Here is a 19,985-nt window from a genome sequence, read left to right as displayed (position 1 = left end):
GTAACCCCCAAACATACAATGTACTCATCCCTGTACCTGTTCCTTCTCATATGATGCCTTCCTCTTTCCTTTCCTATCTGAGCTGGGAATGTACAATGAATACATGTGTTTTAGTAAGCTTTTTCATTGCTATGAGCAAATGACTGACAAGAACAATTTTAGAGGAGGAAAAATTTTATTTTGGGGATCATGATTTCAGAGGTCTCAGTCCATAGATGGCTGACTCCATTTCTCTGGTCCTGAGTTGTGGCAGGACATCATGGCGGAAGTGTGTGGTGGAGGAAAGCATCTGGTGGCATGGCACCAGGAAGCAGAGATAGAGCTCTGCTGACCAGGGACAAAATATAGACAGCAAAGGCAGTCCCTTCCACCTCCTGCCCCGCCCAAGGGATTACTTCCTTCAGCCACACCCCAACTGCCTATAGTTACCACCCACCTAATCCTTATTAGGGGATTAATTTCCTGACTGGGTTAAGGCTCTGAATCCACTCACTTTACCCTAAACCTTCTTGCATTGTTTCACACTTGAGCTTTTGGGGGACACCTCATATTTAAACCATAACAACATGTTTTTCATTTATTACAACTGAAAAAGTCTCCTATCATCTAAATAATGCTTTTATATCACTGGAGTTTATATTATCATCAGAAACATGATAAACACATTTTACTGTTTTCTTTACTACCTGTTTGATAATTCATTATTTTCAGAGAAGTTTTCTAATCCCTTATTCCAACTATAGCTGACCTCATGAAGTATTGATTAATAATTCTTCTTACATGGTGTTTAAATATGAGTCAACACTGTTTTTGTTTAAAGATATATTAATTTTCTTACAATAATGCTCTTTCCTGTCTCCCTTTGTAGGGAAACTTTTTGGGTTCAAGTTCCCTGCTCTGAGAGTTCTCACTTACAGAAAGCAATCCTTACCACAAGAAGATCCTGACGTGGTAGTAATTGATTCATCTAAACACAGTGATGATTCAGTAGCCATGAAGCACTTTAAGTCTCCTACAAAAGAAAGCTGCAGTCCCTCTGAAGCAGATGATACAAAAGCCTTGATACAGCCCAGCAAATGTTCTCCCTTGGTGAATATATCTGGACCTCTTGATCATTCCTCTCCCAAAAGGCAATGGGACAGACTCTACCCTGACATGCTGCAGTCAAGTTCCCAACTGACCCACTCCAGATCAAGAGAAAGCCTCTGTAGCATACGGAGGGCATCTTCAGTTCACGACATAGAAGGATTCAGTGTCCACCCCAAGAACATATTTAGAGACCGACATGCCAGTGAAGGTATGTCTGATTTTTTTTTAAACATGGAAATATGTTAATGAATAATGAAAGGTTATTTCATGTTTATTTTTAATTTCAACATTAAACTTCTGCCTTAGAAGAAGAAATGTGATTAAAGGCTATTAAACACGTAGGTCTAATGTTTAGGGTTGTTTCTCACTTCCTTTTTGAACTCTAGTGAATATTTTGGTTTCTTCTGGCTCTTTATCAATGTTTCTGAAAAAGTATGATAACCATTATCTGCCTACTTCATGGAGTATTAATTAATTAATGTTTAGTATAAAGCATGCTTAGATGATGAACACTATCAGCTCAAGCATAATTAATTTTGCCGCATGTAGCAAATGATCATGCCCTGGGAATGAAGAGTCGTGTGCCCTCACAGGGCCATGTTACTAGCCAACTCTTTCCAAAGGGAGGGCTACGAAATATGATGATGGAGATGAGGGGAAAGTAGGAGAAAGGAGAAAAATTAGGGGGCAAAACCTACCCACCAACAAACATGAAAAGCAGTCAAAATTGATGAATTTCTCCCTGGCTTTTTTGTGTTCAGTCTTATATCACCCACAGGTGAAAGTAGAGATGCTTGAAAAGCAACCACAGAAACAAGTTGTGGTTAGCATAGATAACATTAGTTGAGTGTTTTCTATGCCTGAGACCATAAAAGTACTAGCACACATTAATTCTCACTTAATTCTAACAACACTGTAAATTAGGAAATAGTTATAAGCCCTATCTTATAGATAAGCAAACAAGGCTTAGATGTCTTAAATAGATAGCTAGCCCAAGATTACAGAATTAGTGTCAGAGTCTGACTTCAAACCCAACATTGCCTGTCTCCAGAGTCCACAATCAAATCCATGCAGTGTTCTCCTCCCTCTCTCCTGCTCCCTGAGGGAGTTACTGAACTCTCCCCAGGAGTCTGAGAATCCTGCATGCATCAGTCCCACTTTTATGACTCTCCCAGCTATTGTTCTGGAGAAGCTGATGTCTTTTTTCTGATTGTCATTGCTTCACATTCCCTTATCACCATGCTATTTGCCAGTTGTCTCAGTAAAGCTGAAATCTGATCATGAGGCTTCTTAGAATGGAGTGCCTAGGCACTTTACAAAATGTTCAAGCCACAGTTTTAGCCCCGGCAGACGGCCTCACCTACTGTCTACTCTATTCTAAGCTGGCACCAAGATCGTTTGCCAGTTCCCAAAACACATAACAAATTTTCCTACCTTATTACTTTTCTCTGCCTGAAATGCTCTTGCCTACTTTCCCCCTCACATCCCTACTCAGCAGCAGGCATCTACTTCCCCTCCCCAAACCTTCAGAAGCATTCAATGACTTCACAGCTGAGTATTCAAAGCAATATTTACATATATTATAATATTTATTACATTCTGTATTCATTATGTGTTATATACCTGTCATCATTGTTAGACACACAAAGAAAGGATTGTGTTGCTATGAACTGCCCTCGAGTAGGAGCTTGGGGTATTTAGCTCTGCACTCTTAGTAGCCACGCAATTGTCTACCTCATGACAGGTGTTCAATAAATGTTTGTTTGATATTGAGAGGACCATGCTGGTGAATTATGTTTGAAAATCACACCCATCAGGAAATAATGAGTTAGCTGCTTGCCAAAACTCTAAATTTAAACCAGTCTTAGGATTGAATCATGTGGTGGATCTTTATCTAAAGGGCACAGTGAAGTACAAAAGGTAGAAGAGTTGAAAGAAAATGAGTTGTCAGGAAAGAATTCAAAGAGATAAATCGATATCTCAGAAACAGAAATAGCAGTTTGCTATAAGACAGATTTGAAAAAAATGTATACTTCAGAAAAGCAATTAGTATATTCTTTTTAATCTGTTTTACAAAGAAGGTCAAAAGGAAAATAAAATCAAAGACTGCTCCCAAAGTGGGTAATCATCTAAGGAACTACACCTTCTAGTAATGTTGAGCTCAATAGTTCCTAACAGAATGAAATCTCTATAATTTTATCCTTGAACAAAGGATCTTATGGCTGAACAACAATCATAAATTCCGTATGATAATTCAAATTACCAATAAATTTTTAATTAGTCAAGCTAGTTTAACTGTCTTTAGTAATCATACATTTTCAGAGATTGACCTTCCAGGGATTCTCTGGAAAGAACCAAGTTATAGGAGGAAGCATTCAAAAAAATAATAAATTTGAAAATTAAACTGATACATAATCATCCTATAGACTTCACCTGCGTTTTGACAGTGGTTCTCTGTAGCTTAGATGGGATTTCATACCAATTTTATTGTTTCCATTTTATGTGGTCTGTATTTGGTACACAGTAACTGGCACAATTTTAGGAAAGGATGATATTATATTTTTGCCTTTCTCAGTACAGGTACTATGAATGGATGCTTGGTATTATGATCATTCCCAATTTTCCTCCCCCAACCAAGCTAGGCTATTTTCAGAAAATGTATCACTTTCTTGCAGATGCTATAGTCAACGTGTGACTATAGATCGATAAATTTAGAGGGTACTTTGTACTTCAGCTTTAGAGAAATTTTAGCTACAAAATCACTGATGGGCATAGAAGAAACCACAGTTCCTAAATCTACATCATTTTTTTTTATATATTTTAGAAACTGAGACATTGAAAAGGGTAGATGGAAAAACTTTAAAATTGATTTTAGTTTTACCATGAAACTGGTTAGCAAGTTAAGTTTAACATGAACCAGACCTTGTCAGTTATTGTCTCATTCAGAGAAAAATCCCATCCCTATAGGCTATTTTTATGGAACTTTAAATACTTTGCAAATATACTAGTGTATAATATTTTCCATAATTCTTTTGTTTATCAAATGCCTTCAAATTGTGTCTCTCAAACATCCATGGTGAAGGACCAGAATATTTTTTCTAATACATACAAAGAAATACATTTAAAAATTCAATAAAAAAGTACTACTAGAAAAAATTATAAAAATACTTATACAAAATATGTCTTGTTTTATAATTAGATTGAACAGACATGAAATTGGTCTGCTGAACTGCTAGAAAAGACACTAACTATTCTAATTTCTGCACTTACATTGCCATGGAGGAATAACAAACAGATCTCAGTGCCAGTCCAGAGATCTCTTTGTTTTGGAATGCCAATGCTGCATTAACAATATAATCTAAATTTTGTTTGCTTTCTTGGAATTTGAAATTTCTAATGGTAATTTCTAGGTGTGGTGAGTATAGTCATGATTTTTAGTTGCATGAAGTCTGTTGTTACTTTAGTCTTGGTTTTTATTTTTTACCCATCTTCTGATGGAGTTACTTCTTGTCATCGAGTTATTTCTTCCAATCTCCCTATTCATTTTTCATGACTCCCTCAAAGAGGGAACAGAGTTGCCCTCAATGGCAACATTTTATTTGTGTATCTCTGTTAAAGGTATTGTCTACTCTAGCAATCAGAATGCCACACTATTGAAACTACTTTAAATGTAAGATTTGACACAATTATGATATATCTCAAGATTTTAAATGTGCACAGTTGGCCAGGCAAAGTGACTCACACCTGTAAACCCAGCAACTGGGGAGGCTGAGGTAGGAGGATCACAAGTTCAAGATCAATCTCAGCAACTTATCAAGACCCTGTCTTAAAATAAAAAAATTAAAAGGTCTGAGGATGTAGTTTAAAGTATCCTTGAGTTCAATCTCAGTAACCCTACCACAAAAAAAAAAAAAAAAAATGAGAAAAAAGAAAAATATTTTTAAGTGTGCACAATGATAGTATGGATGTCAATTCTTGGATTTAATTAAATAGTTTGATAGGATTTCATTTTTTTTAAACTATAGTATTTCAAAGCTCATAATACATATTTTGTAAACAGTGAATATGTAGCATTTAACTTTCAAATTTGAAAATAAATCTGAAAATGGTCATAAGATTTTAATACAGCCCACCCTAAACAAATTTTCTGAATATTCTAAATACTACCTTGCATTGTGATAATACAAATAAAAAACATACATATTCCCTTTACCCAGACAAATCTTTTACTGATTTTTTTCTATTATATTTTGCCTAAAAATGACTCTTTTAGTTGTATTTGCTATTTTCAAAACACACATTGGAGAACATTGGGGAGTAGAGAGCTAATATAATTATGATTAAAATAAAAGTTATGTATTAAGATAAAATGTTATCTTAGAAACATTGTTACTTATCAACATACTGGGTTTAGTATAGGAAAAAAATAGCTAATATGCACAATATTGTGTGATCTTTCTCTGAATATATTGTAAGTATTGGTGGAAGAAAACCAAACTGGCTTTTGACAACATTGAAAGTTGTCACAACTTCAGGTAGCTGTGGTTCCCCAAACTGTCACAATTGTAAAATACATACCTTGGAATCCATTTAAATTCAGATAAACATTTCACGTATTTCAGCAGACTGTCTATTATGGCAAAGAGTTTTGGTATATGATTGAATAGTAGGCAATGTTAATTTCAATTAATGATACATTTTCAATTCTTACCTCTTGTTTTCTCTGATCGTTTTTACAAAGGTTATCCAGTGTATATAACATAATTTTAGTCTTCTTTTTATATCTCTCTCTTTTTTGTGTCCTTATATGCTTAAAACAGACAATGGTCGCAATGTCAAAGGTAACGTACCCACCCGAGTCTCACCATCTGATGCTTAAATCGCCCCTCTATTTGGCATGTCAACTTGCCTGCTGTATGCCCTGTTCAGTGCCACATCTTCATGCTGCCCTTAGCTAGCCCAGGTGCCTGGTGGAGACATCACGGCTTGATTTGCTGGAGACATTGTTACTTTCTCAGCTGTGTCATCAAAGTGATTATGAATGCCTTTTTTCTGCAACAAGTGTAACCCTAGGTTGACAATGAACACTTCATAAATATTTTGATCATTTGGAAATAAACAAATATGGAGCTAAATATATTCCAGTATAAAAGAAGCACATAAGCCTATTTCAGGGAGAAAAAAATTTAGTACAGGATTAAATAAAATGAACAAAGTGCTATATGACAGCATCACTTCACTTGTTCCTCTTTTGTTTCCTTAAAACTAGTTTCACGTTCCTGGATGGCAGGGGGTATGGTTTTAAGCTTACTGTAGTAGTATACTGTACATGCATGAGAATCATTTTCTATTTTAATCATTTTAATTGTGTACTATATTAGTCTGAAATCACTAGCATGACCTACAGCCACCATTCAGTAATCTCTAATTGGTCAACACTCTGGATAATTTTGAATTTGGCTAAAAATTTGAAATTCACTTCTGTTTTCTCCTATATGGCAATAGATACAAAGATCAAGAAAACATGATAATCATAATATTCTCATCAAATTGAAAACTCTTCTGGCTTAGTCTTTTAACCTAGGCCGTGCATGCTGCTGTGGGTGTGCAAATGGTGACAGTGACTCATTTTGTGCATGTGTGTTGCATGAACACGTCTCCACCAGTAACCGTCATAACTTGGAATTCCCTGTTTTGGCTTCTTCTGTATGTCACTGATACTCTGACCACTGTGCAGTTGTGCATATTGATTTCTCAATTGTTTTGCTAATAAATTCAGAGTTGGTGATGATTATGACTTAATAGCACTATAGACCAAAGATGTTTTCTAGTCAGTAGATCAGGATGATTTGAAAGTAAGGAAAATTATGGTAAACTTTGTCCCTACCTTCAAATATTATTTTATAAGTACTTCAACAAGCGTCTATGCAGGTGAACTCCAATAGTGGGATGGGATTTTATTTACTTGATTATTCTGTCCTTGGCCTGTCCACTGTGTTTCTAAAAGGAAGCCAATTAGTGTCAGCTATAGGTGGTGGTTTTGGTTGACATCATTCATAATGTAACCTCAAGAAAGAGGATACAGACTGCTCTTGCCAACTTGCTTGTATGAAGTATGACTGGCTTAATATTTAGTGATTAGCAATAAGTTAGTAACAATAATTTTCCGGTGATATTTAAAAATACAGTAAGAAATGAACCTACTATAGAAAATTAGGCTAGCTTACCTTCCAAACTAATATTTAACCTAATTGTCAAACTAGAGTCATTTTATTATAGTTTCATTTACTAATTTGGTCAATACTTTTTATTTTTTTCTTGCAGCATGGGGGATGGAATGTAGGGCCTTGCCATACTGGGCTAGCAGTCTACCACTGACTATACCCCCTACTCATTTAATCAACCCTTTATCCTCAAACACTCCTCTCTTTTGTAATAACCATAATCTAAATAAAAATGTTCTTTTTTTAACATAAATTTCAGGTGGCCACATCAATTACACAATTTAAAATATGTAGTAGAATCCTCAAAGTCAATCTGGGATTAAGAATCTCCAAATCTTTGTAGGAAGTTTTAACAAACTCATATTTATAAATTTAAACCCTGTAATTGAAGAAAGCTTAATAAAGTTTAAATGTAAATATATACTCCAAAGTTTTCATTGTTTTATTCATGCTCTTGTTTAGAAAACTATTAAATAAAGGTTAGGTATGTCTGTGCTTTTAAGATTTTCAAGAACAATTAATATACTAACTAATTAGATACAAGATAATATACTAAGTACATTTAAAAAAAATTGGCTTTGCTTCTAAGCCAGATTTAAATAAAAATTTAAAAAAAAGACACATAGATCCATGCTGCTTTGTGTACAAAATGCACAATGACAATTAATGATTTTAATACCTAATTCAACCAAAAATTATTTCTTTTCAAGATAAAATAAATAATTTAGAAATGCATTTGGAAGATCTTTAAGTTTGTCTGGTTTATTGCCTTTAGATGAATAAATTACTCTGCACAAATGGTATGGGTGTCTTTATCTCCAAAGGAAACCATTCTTTAACTTTCTTGGGAAGTCTGCTTTAGCTCCTATTGCACAAAAAGATAGACTAAATTCTTCTTCCTTGAAGTGCACTTTTCTTTCCCTTAATCTATCCCCAGTGAACAGAGATACTCCTCAGCTACTACCAGTCAACATAATACCACGCTATAAAGATTAAAAATTGGTTTTCACTCTTTTTTTCTAAAACTAAATAATTTCCATTGAAACTTCTTCCTTAAGACCTCTTTCCTTTAATAAATTCCCTTAGCACTCTGACTCCTTAAAAATACACTTCAGAGTTCTTTTTAGATAGTATAATCCATTATCACAAAGTAGAAAATCTACTTTGAATAAATTGCATAACCTATGTATGTATATGCATGTATTATATTTTTAACTATTTCTCTAATATATGAGGGGTGCCAAATTTTAACTCAATCACTCATAAACTGATTTCGCCTCAAACAGAGTGGTTTCTATACCTGTTCTTTTTTCCAAATCATCAATAAAAAATTTATTCCACCCATACTTAGTCAATGTCATTGATAAAATTTTGTCCCTCCATTTCTTGTACCTCCTTATATCTCAGGTAACCCTGTATTTTTCTAACATTGGTATTTTCAGTTTCCAACTTGTCTATGAATCTGTCAAGACAGAAACAAAACTACTCTCAAGATTTGTTACTGCTTTTACCTCCATTCTAGCCATGAAACCCATCAGACTCATAAAGAAAAGAAATTGATCTAATGCAACTTGTTCCTCAGAAGCTACATTTTCAAATACCCAGAATCTTGGGAACTTCTAAGGATTTGATAACTGATTTTTGGTGATGATAGTTTTCTTTTGTGAATTATGTCAGGCAGTGGAACAGAAATTTTTAACATCCTATAAATATTTCTTATTCATCTAAGTTTTAAACGTGTTGCCTTATGCCTATCAGTAGTGTTCTTCTATAAAGCTTAATTACTAAATGCTATGTTTGCACTTTCTTTAATGTTAAGGCACTTCAGCAGTTTGAGTTTTATCAACCTTTAGCCAAATAAACTCAATGTCCTAAGAAATATTGTACAAAAACTTGTTGATTTAAAAACAAGTTTAAACTGGGTATAGTGATGAACATCTGTAGTCCCATCTACTCAGGAATGTAAGACTGGGCAATATAACAAGACTGCTTTTAAAAAATAAATTAAAAAAAATTAATCCTTTTAGTTTCCTTCTTTCCTGTTCTAATGACAATGTTTTAAATATATATACATGTATACATAATATTTTAAAATAGCCTTATCTATAGTATGCATTAATATACATAATTTATATCTAAAAATATATATAGAAACATGTTCTTAGCTATATTTCTAGCATTACCTAAAAAATAATATATTCCCCTTCAGCATTTCATAACTCATGATAAATTTAAATAGCTTCCTCAGGTAAACTTGATATATTTTTAATCTAAAATTCTTCTCAGCTGTTGATTTAACCCCTAGCTTGCTCTGAGTGTAGGTATTTCATTGCTGCTGGAAACTGTCCTACTTCATATTTAATCAGATATATTTGTAACTTATTAAAACTTGACCCACTATTTGGTCACCTATTTTCCATCTTATCCTAATATACTGAAAAGGTAAATGTGGCCATCCATCTTCAGATGCCCCATGAAGAACATGAAGTCCACCTGTGCACTTCTGAATTCATATTTCTTTAGATTAAACCTATGATTCCCCTATATTTCTGGCCATTTGTTTTCTTTAATTCATTGACTTTGTTTTTCAGGCTATTCTCCTTTCTTTCATTAGCATCCCAAATCCCATCTGTTCACTCAGTGAGGCTGCTTTTCACCTTTAAATCCTCAACCATGGCCTCTCTGAATGTAGACCTAGGAGGTAGGAAACTTTGTATTCTGATTTCTAGTCCTTGATTCTTATGCCCTTTTGGACTATTGTTCTATCAGCTTAGATGTAGGACTGGTGAAATAAAGATATTGTTAATTCCTACCATAAGTGTTGGAAATGTTTTTTCATTGGAATTTAGATGGATTCTACCAGAATCGAAGCCAATACTATTCATCCTGCAGACTCTAAAATAGTTCTACATTTAAGCATCTGATTCAAAAGCAGTAGAATGAAGCATAATGATTTTTTGTTATATAGGATGAAATAAATTGTAAATGCCTTATCTAAGAAGCATGCATATGTTATTCTAAGTATATGCTGAATTCCTTACATTTATCAATTTAAAAGAAAATCTACATTAACTCTCTAAGAGCTTAAAGTAAAACAGAATAACCACTTAGAACATTTTCAACCAGTGAATAAAAGAAGCTAAAATAGTGATTGCTATGGAGTTGCAAATTCTGAATACAACCTTATATCAGAGTTTCTCAACTGTATCAGAACTGATGTCTCCTTATTCCACCAAATGTTTTGTTATCCTCATTTTACTGTCTTGAAATGAAATTCAGAGAGGATTTAACCATTTCTGAAAGATCAACATGTTTCCATAACTGTAATAGAAAGGAGAAATAGGAGGAAGGCAGTTTAAAATCAAAATATATTTATTTCAATATGCTAGTGTTCAAATATATATGGCACAATAATCATACACATTAAAATTCCTTTAATAGCATTAAGTACATGAGAAGATATTCTGCTTAATTACTGGATAAAATGGTAGAGCACGAATATAGGTGGATAGCAAAATAAAAATATTAATGGAGTCAATGATAATAAGTTAGATTTACATATAAATTTCATAAGTAGGTAATAGTGAAAATAAAAATATGCCGAGACAAATGGGAGAAATTATGAAGTATGACATTCTCAACAAGAGAGCTGGCCCTTACTTCTAAGCATAATGTCAAAATGATTCTGTATTCAATAAAATGCAGTAATGAAAAAATTTTACAAATAAAGAAATACCACTAGATGTTAGGGAATGTATTTATCTTCATATTTTAAAAACCTTGCAAATTATATTCCTTATTAATAATGAGAAACAGAAGATGGACTGCAAAAAGACATGAGCTTTCAGTCATTATAAAGTAGTTGTGTCAGATCTTTAGGGAGTTATTAGAATGAAACTGAAAACCAACAGGTAACTCCAGGACAAGTAAATAAGTGCTTATTTCTTAGCAGAACAAAACCATCACACGTTGTTTCACACATACAGAGAGAGGTAATAATGCAGAATATTTTTGTAAGAAATTTTGTTCATTGTTTTAGCGTGATTTTCATAATTGTCCGAAAATGTAATATTTGATTCCAACACTGACAAAAGAAGACTCAAATCTCTTAGTTTACATGTTTTTACATAGCAGCTATAAACACAGACTGTAACCTGAACTCAGAAATTTTGTATTGGTCTCCCAAATGGCACACGCAATGTAACACTAGCATAACTTTCCAAAATAACCAACAACTTTTAATAAAGTTAATAGCAGAATGATGTATAATGTTTTCTCTTCTTGTTAGTTGTAGCTCTGGAAATTTTAATATTAAAATTAAAATTAAAAGTGTATTGTGGTGTTTTGATGAAATGGATTTGAGACTCAGTTCAATATAAACAGATTTTAATCAACATGAATGTCCCTTGGGACACATGAAGCAATTTTTGCAAGGTGAGAAAATTATGATATTCCAATTGTTCCATCATTATGGAATCAAAAATGCCCTCACAGATGCCCCTTTGGGTGAAGGACTGCTACAGTTGAGACCATTTGGTTAGGAGTATAATCAATTCAGAGAAGTTTATTGGAAGTGGTCACAGGACAATCAAAATACACTAGTGGTGTCTTTCTGCTTATTATCATTGTAGATGGTCTCTGCTTTACCCAAAAAAGCTCTGAAGACAATTTGGCACAAATATTCAACATAATAAAGACTGGGTAGAAAGAAAATTGAAAGATGAATTTAAGGATTTTAATAAAATTTAGCTGTATCCCTGAGCACCACCATCTCTAGTCCCTTGTCTGTATCCCTGTGCACAGTGAAGTTACTTAAAAAGGGAAAACATGGCATTAGAATTGGAAAAAAGACAATGTTTAAGAAGTGTGAAGTTCTGGTTTATTTTTCAAATTTTAAAGTTAAGATGTATCTAGAATGTAGCCATAAAATTCTCCCAAGAGGAAAACACTATCTGGAATATATTACAGTAAAATAGGAGTGTGTGGGGTGGAGGCTTCTACAAGACCCGGGAGAGACCTATCTAAAGTTGAACCAATCTGGTGCTAGTTTGTGATACATTGCTATCCTTCTGTGATAAATAGGAGTGAGAGTATCTGTGTACAAATCAGCACAATTGAGGCAATAAATGCCCAGAGAGCTCAAGTCCTAAATGGACTTGAATATTTTCATGGGAGACACAGAAAGTGAACGGAGATGCAACTCAGGAAATACAATATTTGTTAAATGCAGGAAACTTTAAAAATTTTTACCTCAAACTTTTATAACAATAAATAAGTATAAACTTTTAGAAACAAATGTAGTGTTTTTTGTTTGTTTGTTTGTTTGTTTTCCCATAGTAACATGAATGTACTGATGGGTATTCTTTCCTTAACCTTATATTTGACATGAGTTGATTGATTATTGGAATCAAAAATATAAAATCTATTTGTCTAATTTTAAAGTGTTTCTTTATTGGTGCTTAAAATATGTCTTAATTCCCAAAATGTGTATATTAATTCTGAACAGGAGAAATGAAAACATAAAGCAAAATACATCCACTAGGGAATTCATCCATGACATTTTTATGCTTTAACCACTCTCTGAGGCAAAAAGATACTGTAAAACACTAGTGGGCTAAGGATTTTTATAAAATTCTTCCCGATAAAAATTTTAAGAGATAATTAATGGTATTAGTAATACCCATTGCCCAGGAAACTCTTTGGAGCATTTCCTGATTCTCCAGAAGCAACGGACAATAGATTCATCTCAAAAGATGTGGGTGGTCAATCTAGTCACCTTCAACAAGGGAACCAAGAATCTTGGCATATTGTCAAGAACATGAGAAGCGACCAGGAACTAACATCCCACATATATTCTGTTACCTAGCTATTGTCACTTTTATTGTAAATTATGTTTGCCAGAGCATTCTTCCTGTTTGTTTTTTATCGTTACTTTTCTTTTTGTCTTAGAAAGCACTTAGTCTTAAGTCTGAATGGAAGAAAAAAGAAAAGAAAAGAAAGGAAAAGATATAATAGTCCCACACAGAAACCTGGGGTTTTTCAGTAGAGTACACATGCTCACATACACATATTCTCATTCTCTCTCTCTCTCTCTCTCTCTCTCTCTCTCTCACTCTCTCTCTCTCTCTCTCTCTCACACACACACACACACACACACACACACACACACACACACACACACCTTCTCAGCTTCATCTGGGTTTAATTCTTCTAGAGAGTCTGTGAATCATTTCAAAAAGGTAGCAGATGCATGTACAAAATCCAACTGGCTTGTCGCTTCTCAGTGACAGAGAGAATGTAGTAACCTAAATTGGTGCAGGATAAACAACTCATTAATAAATTTCAAGGCCAACATGATTTTAACCATAGACAAGTTCATCCTTGAACAATCTTCAGACTATAAAACAAAATTCATTAGAAACTTTGAAGATATAATTTGGCTAGTAACAGGGAGTAGAGTTTTTTCTTTTATTTCAGCCTTAATGAAAGAATCAGTTAATAGTTTGAGCTATCATTGGCTGTCTGGGTATACACCCAGGACCCCGTCTTTGCCTCCCATACTCACATGTTGCCACATGCACAGAAGGTTACCCTAAGGTCTATTCTCAGGTATCAACTGACTGTACTTAGTCACAACTGAATTAGGGTCACATTGGTCATGGATCATTATCAGGGCATTTAGGACCATCTCTTTTTTTTCCCTCTTCCTTCTGATATTATTTTTTTAAAAATGCTTTCCAATTTTTTAGGGCCTTTTAATCATATCAAGTCAAGCCTCCTGGGATCCACGTCGGATTCAAACCTCAACAAATACAGCACCATTAACAAGATTCCACAGCTCACTCTGAATTTTTCAGATGTCAAAACTGAAAAAAAGAATACATCCCCTCCTTCTTCAGATAAAACTATTATTGCACCCAAGGTTAAAGATCGAACACACAATGTGACAGAGAAAGTTACACAGGTAGGACGCAATTTTACTATCAATTTCAGCTATTTTTGAGGTTATTTTCTGCACCATAAAGCAAATTCTTTTTCTTTTGAGTGATTATCAACAGAGGTAAGACATTTATTTATACCTATTTGTCTTGAGATGTCGGTGACCCTCTAATGTAACAGATAAATGAAGCTCTACACAGTGATTTTTATCTATTACTAGATCAAGCAGAACTGAGTAACTGGTATTGTTTCTGTGCTGTAGAGGTGGTTAGTCTGTTATTCATCACGTTTGGACATTTATTGTCTTGCTGCCAAGTCTCATGTTATTAAAGCATTTTTAAAAATATAATAGATGTGTCTCTTGAAGCTTTGGAGGACTAATTGGGATTCGCTCTTAACTGTGGCCTCCTTTTTTAGACCTACTCTACCAGATACAGTCAGATCTAAGTCATTTGACTTGGGGGAATAGCTGTCTGCAATGATGAAAAGTCGGAGTAAAACAATACAGGAATAATGTTTTACTGTTTGCTAATAAATATTGCAACTTGAACTAGGGTAAAAGGCACTATCTAGAAGAGGTCCTGCTTCAAAAAACAGAAGCAAATGATTTGTACTTATTATATCAAAATACTGACCTAAGTAGTACCTAGCTTTTGCTTACAATGCACTTACTTTGTTAGGAATTCACAATTCTAAAATTCGTCAAGTAAACAATTTTTATACAAACAAGTTACCTATTGTATTTGTTTAGTAAGTCCTCGTATAAGTTTCCACAATGCATACATAAACTTGACCCCAATCTACATCACAAGCATTGAGGAGTTTGAATTAATAAATTGTTTCTGTTATTGTGATCACAACAAATGTTATAGTGCTGTTTGTACCTAACCTTATGTGTAAGCTGAAACACCTATGAAAAGGCTATGAAGCAGTTATAAACAGATGTGAGCAATCTATATTTATTTGAGATGAGAAATTGCATGTGCCATTGAGAACATCCCTAGTATATATCCCCATGTTTAACTTATAGGTAAAATAGTTTAAATAAATATACTACTGTTGAGCACATTGTATTGATACCATTTCTATAGCTTTGAATTTTACTCGTGATTGTTTTTCTCTTAAAAATTCTTTTGTAGACTTGAGAACAGACAGAGAAAAGATTGGAAATATTGGGGTCAGGACTCTGCAAGTGGCCTGAGTAAAGTTGGCACAGTAGCACACGTAGTAGCAGGTAGACTGAGGACTCTAGAGTGCAGGGCTTTCTGAAGCAGAAGAGCTGCCCTCAGTTCCACCCACTGTGGCCAGCCAGCAATATTTGACCAATGAATATTTCCAAATCTTCCCTTTTAAAGAAGATGCGAAATCTAGAAAAATAAACTTTTCGTTTACAAAAGTTGGCAAATTAATTTTAAAAATGCATTTGAATTCTTGGTATGACAAACAAAGCACCAGCCAACTGTGATCTCAGCAATACTCTCCTGCGTTGGTCCACCACAGGACCATCTTACCACACCCAGCAGATCCACTTTGCCAGGAGAGCAATACTCATTTGGATCAGAGAAACACCTGTTTATGAATTTTCTCATCCTGGCATAACAGGAAACAGATATAGAAACAGTCACAGTGAAATGCATGGTAATAAAGAATATAGGACCACAGGCTCCGGAGGAAGTAACTGTGCCTTAAGAGAGAATTTTCAGAGAAGAAAACAAGGTAGGCTTAGATAATTATGCTGGATCTAGAAAGTTATTTATCAAACTGGCTAGTAAGTGATGTTTAAGAGCATAAATCGGCATCAAACAGGCATGTGTTCTAATTCTGGCTCAGTCACTTATGGTGTACCATGGGGACAAGTGTGACACTGAGGCAATTTGGAGGACTGACAAAGCTTATTTCTCAGTGTTGATATAAGACTTAAATAGAATAATATGTGGAACATTTCATTATTGTGCTAAGTACATAACAAGCAATGTCTGCCACTATTTTATTTATTATTGTGTGAATCTTCTTATTCCCGTCAGCATCTCTGAAGAGTTGCCTTATTCCATGTATCCTTAGGGCCCCATAGAATACCTGGCAAGTGGAGTTCATCAAATATTTGCTGAAGAAAGAAGGAAGGAAGGAAGGAAGGAAGGAAGGAAGGAAGGAAGGAAGGAAGGGACGGAGGGAGGGAGGGAGGAAGTAGTGAAGGGAGGAAGGAGTGAAGGGAGGAAGGAAGGGAGTTGACCAAAGGAAGGGATTCCATGGAGAAAAAATAATAAGAACAAAGTTATATAAACACAAAAATCTACATGTCTTCATAGAACAAGTAGCTTCCTGGGCCAGTGAGAGAAGAGAATGGGAACTTTCACTTCTAGATGATTCTTTACTGCCTTTACACATAAGTAGCTTGGTAAAAATGCAACATCCTCCATCAAAAACTTGATGTTCTCTTAGGGTATCATGCTTCATCTTTAAAATCCCTGTGGCTTTTATATTTAGCTCCATAATATTATAATAGTTGTTTAAATATTTTTAAAATGTTTAAACTTTTGCTGTAGACTAAATGATTGTGTCCCCACTCCCCCAAATTCGTATGATGAAACCTAATCCCAGGTGTGATGGTGTTCTAAGATGGCATCATTGGGAGGCTGTAGGTCATGAGGGCGGAGCCTCATGAATAGGATTAGTACGTTTGCAAAAGAACTGCTGGGGGTTCTTCTGCCATGTAAGGCACAATGAAAACAGGGTCATCTATGAACGACGTAGCAAGTCTTCACCAGATGCCAAATCTACCAGTGATTTGATCTTGGACTCCACAGCCTCAGAACTGGGAACAATAAATTTGTGTTGTTCGTTAGCTACTCTGTTGATGGATTTTATTACAGGAGCCCAAACAGACTAAGACGACTACTCACCACTGAGTGGATCTGAGGCCCACTGATGGGCTCCATAGTCATCCTGTAATTGCTCATAATTCCCCCAAGTTTTGGAATACACCCCTTCTCGTCTCCTAGTACCTCAGATTAGAGATGAATAATGCAGGCAAAGGCTTTTTAAGGGTGTTGGAAGTTTAGAATTGGATTGTGTTTTATAAAGGATCATTTTTTGTTACAATATGAAAATTCAGTTAATGAAAGGAAATTCTGGAGGCAAGGTGGATAATTATATGGTTCTGGTCTTGGTCAAAAATGATGAGGGACTAGATAAAGGTGAAATCAGAAACTGAAAAAAAAAAGTTAGAACATTCTATATCATTTTTAGTGCCCTCTTAGCTCTTAATAACAAGCCTTTCAATTTTCCACATGCCAGAGTAAATGAGGTAAAGATCAAGTATTGAGAAAGTCCTCCTGCAAGCATAACTTCTAGAAATTTCATTTAACTATGAAAATAACACTACCCTATGGTTCTTCCTCTTTTGGTGTTTGTGGAATTTCCTAATTGTAACTCTCTTTGAAATTTCCATATTCACTTCATATAACATCACTTAACCACTATCACTAAAAATAAAGTTTTGTTAATATGCCAAACTTAGGGAGATTCTCTGCCAGGATTTCTCAACATATTTGCTGTGGTCAATCAAGAATATTATTTATTTTATTCATTTGATAGATTCGTGTGGTGATACTTTCTACAAAAGTTGTCAAACTTCTGTTCCTGATCATTCAATCTGAAGTTCAAACACTCCTCAGTGCACAAACAATAGACCAGGCATCAAAAGAAAAAAACATAAGTGAAAAGAAAAATTAACCTCTGCTCATGTTGTTTTGTCTCACTGTTTGGATCTTATCTTTATTACACATTGAATCTGAATTACCCAATTAGTTGCCTCCTGGGTTAGAGTGAGCTCCTTCATAGCAGGGAACACATTGTTATTCATTCATTCAGCCATTCATTCAGGCATTAATTTATTCACTCAATAAGCCTGTATTAAGAAATAATATGTACAATACTAGGTGTTGAAAATTCAGAGTGTGAAAACAATTCTGTCCCTCAGAGAAGAGAGGGAAGGAGACAAGTAGATTACATAGCTATTATGATGTAGTGTGAAGTATTTTGCTACAGGTAAATGCAGAGGGGAGAGGGTGCTAGGAAAGGAAAATTTCCCCACTTTGTAAACTTGGCAGTAATGGAGGAATGTTAACATGTGGATGAATTTTAAAACTTGAGGTTTCCAAGGTCAGGAATAACAATCTGGAGTGGGGCACACATAGGCAGGGGTTTGTAGGATGAGGCATGAAATGTTTGTATTACTAGTATCTAGCAAAATACATGACACACAGTAGAATTTAAAAAAAAATTCAAACATGAACCATTGAGGGTATTGGATAGAGTTAACAAAAAATAAATTTGCAGTCAGAAATCTCCAAAGCAAATTTGCCTTCTAAATTATTCCCCTTGGTATAGTTCCAGTTCTTGCTGCTATTTTATGTCCACAGACCTCTTTCATTGGCTGGTCTTACAGACTGAACTTCTGGGATACACCATCCTTTTATGTTGTACTTCATCTGACCTTCTCTACCCATTTGGAGGAAATATAAAATATTCCTAGGTGAGGGTGTGTTTATATAGGTTGATTTGCAGATGTCTAACATTTTAAGGAGACAAGGAATTGACTGGCTTTTTTGGGGTGGGTGTTACTGGGGATTGAATCCAGGGACACTTACTAATAAGCCACATCTCCAGTCCTTTTATTTTATTTTTTATTTTGAAATGGGGTCTCACCAAGTTGCTGAGTGTATCATTAAGGGCCTTACTAAGTTGCTGAGGCTGGCCTTATACTTAGGATCCTCCTGCCTCAGCTTCCTGAGTCATTGGGATTACAGGTGTGTGCTACCACACCCCACTTGGCTGGTCATTTCTACCATTGTCCAGTGAGCAAGGGAGACAAAACTATGAACGGGAAGAAAGGTGGCAGAGAACAGAGGGAAAGTGTTTTACCATGGAATTGTAGTTGTCAGTTGACATCAAATTCTAGGCTGTATACCCCCATTCTAAATAAAATAAAACCAAACTTTCAGACTTTTCTAAGATTTGATTATTCCTAAGGCTATTTCCAGGCCAAATGTTATGCTAAATTTTAGGATGAAAGGTACCGTTTTGTTTTCATGCTGATCTTTGACAAGTTATGTGTCAGATCAATGTCCCTGGATATGCATGCATATAGGAAGCATTTAACATGATTCTGTGGATTCTAAAACTTTATTTTTCAGTGAATGTGAGACTCTATTATTCAGTACTTTCAAAGAATGAAGTAACAGAAACCCAACTTGAATCTCCTCAGGTGGAAATGAGAGGAGGAGGGTCAGTGTATTCACATCACTGAGAAGTGGAGGGGTAAATCTGGGGGCAGGCTGCATTCATTGTCTACAACTGGGCACATTTCCTTCCTCTCTTGGCCATGCTTTCTTTTGTACTGATGTCACTCCCCACCTAAGGGGAGCAAGTTTCTCAGACTTACCTTGATCTGGTGAGAAAGGCCTTCTCTCTTCCAGTGTCCTTTTCGTTCCCAGAGAATGAGGACTCTGATTGACCAATTTGAGCCTTGTGATAGTGGAAGAAGTATGTAGCACTTTGACTGACAACCAACCCAGAAAAATGGATTGAGGAAAGGGAGACTCTAAGGAATGAAAAAAAAAGAACACTGGCTCATTGCAAAGAAGAAGATAAAAATTTGGACTAACAGCATCAATCACACACACACACACACACACACACACACACATTCACACAAACACACACTGAATACAC

At 35.0% G+C, this 19,985-nt stretch overlaps 1 protein-coding gene across 2 annotated transcripts in view; it reads left to right on the top strand.

Moving 5' to 3' along the window:
- The window catches only part of Kcnh7 (potassium voltage-gated channel subfamily H member 7), a 467,633-nt gene that overhangs the window by 342,003 nt on the left and 105,645 nt on the right, over positions 1-19,985 (top strand). For both annotated transcript variants that reach the window (XM_047545449.1, XM_047545450.1), the window contains exons 4-5: positions 869-1,297; positions 14,063-14,277. In XM_047545449.1, coding sequence (XP_047401405.1) covers positions 869-1,297; positions 14,063-14,277 — 644 coding nt within the window. The remainder of the gene's footprint in view (positions 1-868; positions 1,298-14,062; positions 14,278-19,985) is intronic.

The sequence above is a fragment of the Sciurus carolinensis genome, chromosome 3 (genome assembly GCF_902686445.1).
Source record: "Sciurus carolinensis chromosome 3, mSciCar1.2, whole genome shotgun sequence".
NCBI classification, from domain to species: domain Eukaryota; kingdom Metazoa; phylum Chordata; class Mammalia; order Rodentia; family Sciuridae; genus Sciurus; species Sciurus carolinensis.
Note: the sequence above shows the minus strand (reverse complement) of the source record. Positions and strands in the feature narration are given on the sequence as shown.